We start from the raw sequence: 984 nt of genomic DNA on the forward strand, positions 1-984 counted from the left end.
ACATATGACTCAGTAAAAACCTTAGGAACTCAAAAAACTGTAGGTACAAACACAGCAATTCGTGACTCAGTAAAAACCTCTAGGAACTCAAAAAACTGTAGATACAAACACAACAATTCATGAGTAAAACCTCCATCATTTTAACTTCACATATTAAGATGTATGTTCAGAAAGAAACAGGACTTTATTCTATGTAGTCAAACTAACAGTGCCATTAAACAGTCATCATTTCTAAATGTTACATTTAGTCAGTCATTCTATGAGCTTCATCCTAACAGACTGACACAACATAGGTGCAGGTGTGGCCTTGTGAATCAAACTGCATTTATCTCTTCTAGAAACAACACTGTATTCAAAGCTTTCTCTACGTACATCCTCCTTGAAAGAAGTAAAAAAACAAATGTAGGTCAAAATTGCGTACAAGATGGGAAAGAACTGTCCATCCAAACCACTCAGTTGTGAATGGTTGTAATACTAGATGAGCAATATCAGAAATGGTAATACCATACAGCAGAACATCATCATTAGTTGTCTGCAGTTTATTCATACCCTTCATACAGGAAAAATCCTGTTTCTTTCTGAACATCCTTCGTACAATACAAACAGCTTAAACCACTACCATTAGTACTTCTTGTTACATCAACACAATCACCGACTATGTTTTAATTAGTACAAACTCTAACATATATACTATTCTACATTAAATAAACAGAAAAATATCTGAAATAAAGCACGATGGAAAAGCTACTAATTAGTATAGATAACATGTATAACCATCTTTTATCTAAAGTTCAGAGCTTCTTTGAGATATTCGATGACGAGGAACCCACTTTGAGACTAATAATGGCTGGAGACGGCTTAAATGGGTAATGAAGAAAAACTTTAATATAAGTTTAACATGACAGCAAATGTACAACGTTTCGACAAGGTTTAGTCATCATCAGGTGATGACTAAACCTGATGATGACTAAACCTTGTCGAAAC

At 34.1% G+C, this 984-nt stretch overlaps 1 protein-coding gene across 1 annotated transcript in view; it reads right to left on the reverse strand.

The window, feature by feature from the left end:
* Positions 1-29: 29 nt before the first annotated feature.
* Positions 30-984, reverse strand: part of LOC111088491 (pecanex-like protein 1) — a 16,841-nt gene continuing 15,886 nt past the window's right edge. Inside the window, exon 6 of the mRNA XM_022398787.1 lies at positions 30-95. Coding sequence (XP_022254495.1) covers positions 30-95 — 66 coding nt within the window. The remainder of the gene's footprint in view (positions 96-984) is intronic.

The sequence above is a fragment of the Limulus polyphemus genome, unplaced genomic scaffold, assembly GCF_000517525.1.
Source record: "Limulus polyphemus unplaced genomic scaffold, Limulus_polyphemus-2.1.2 Scaffold3865, whole genome shotgun sequence".
Taxonomy (NCBI): domain Eukaryota; kingdom Metazoa; phylum Arthropoda; class Merostomata; order Xiphosura; family Limulidae; genus Limulus; species Limulus polyphemus.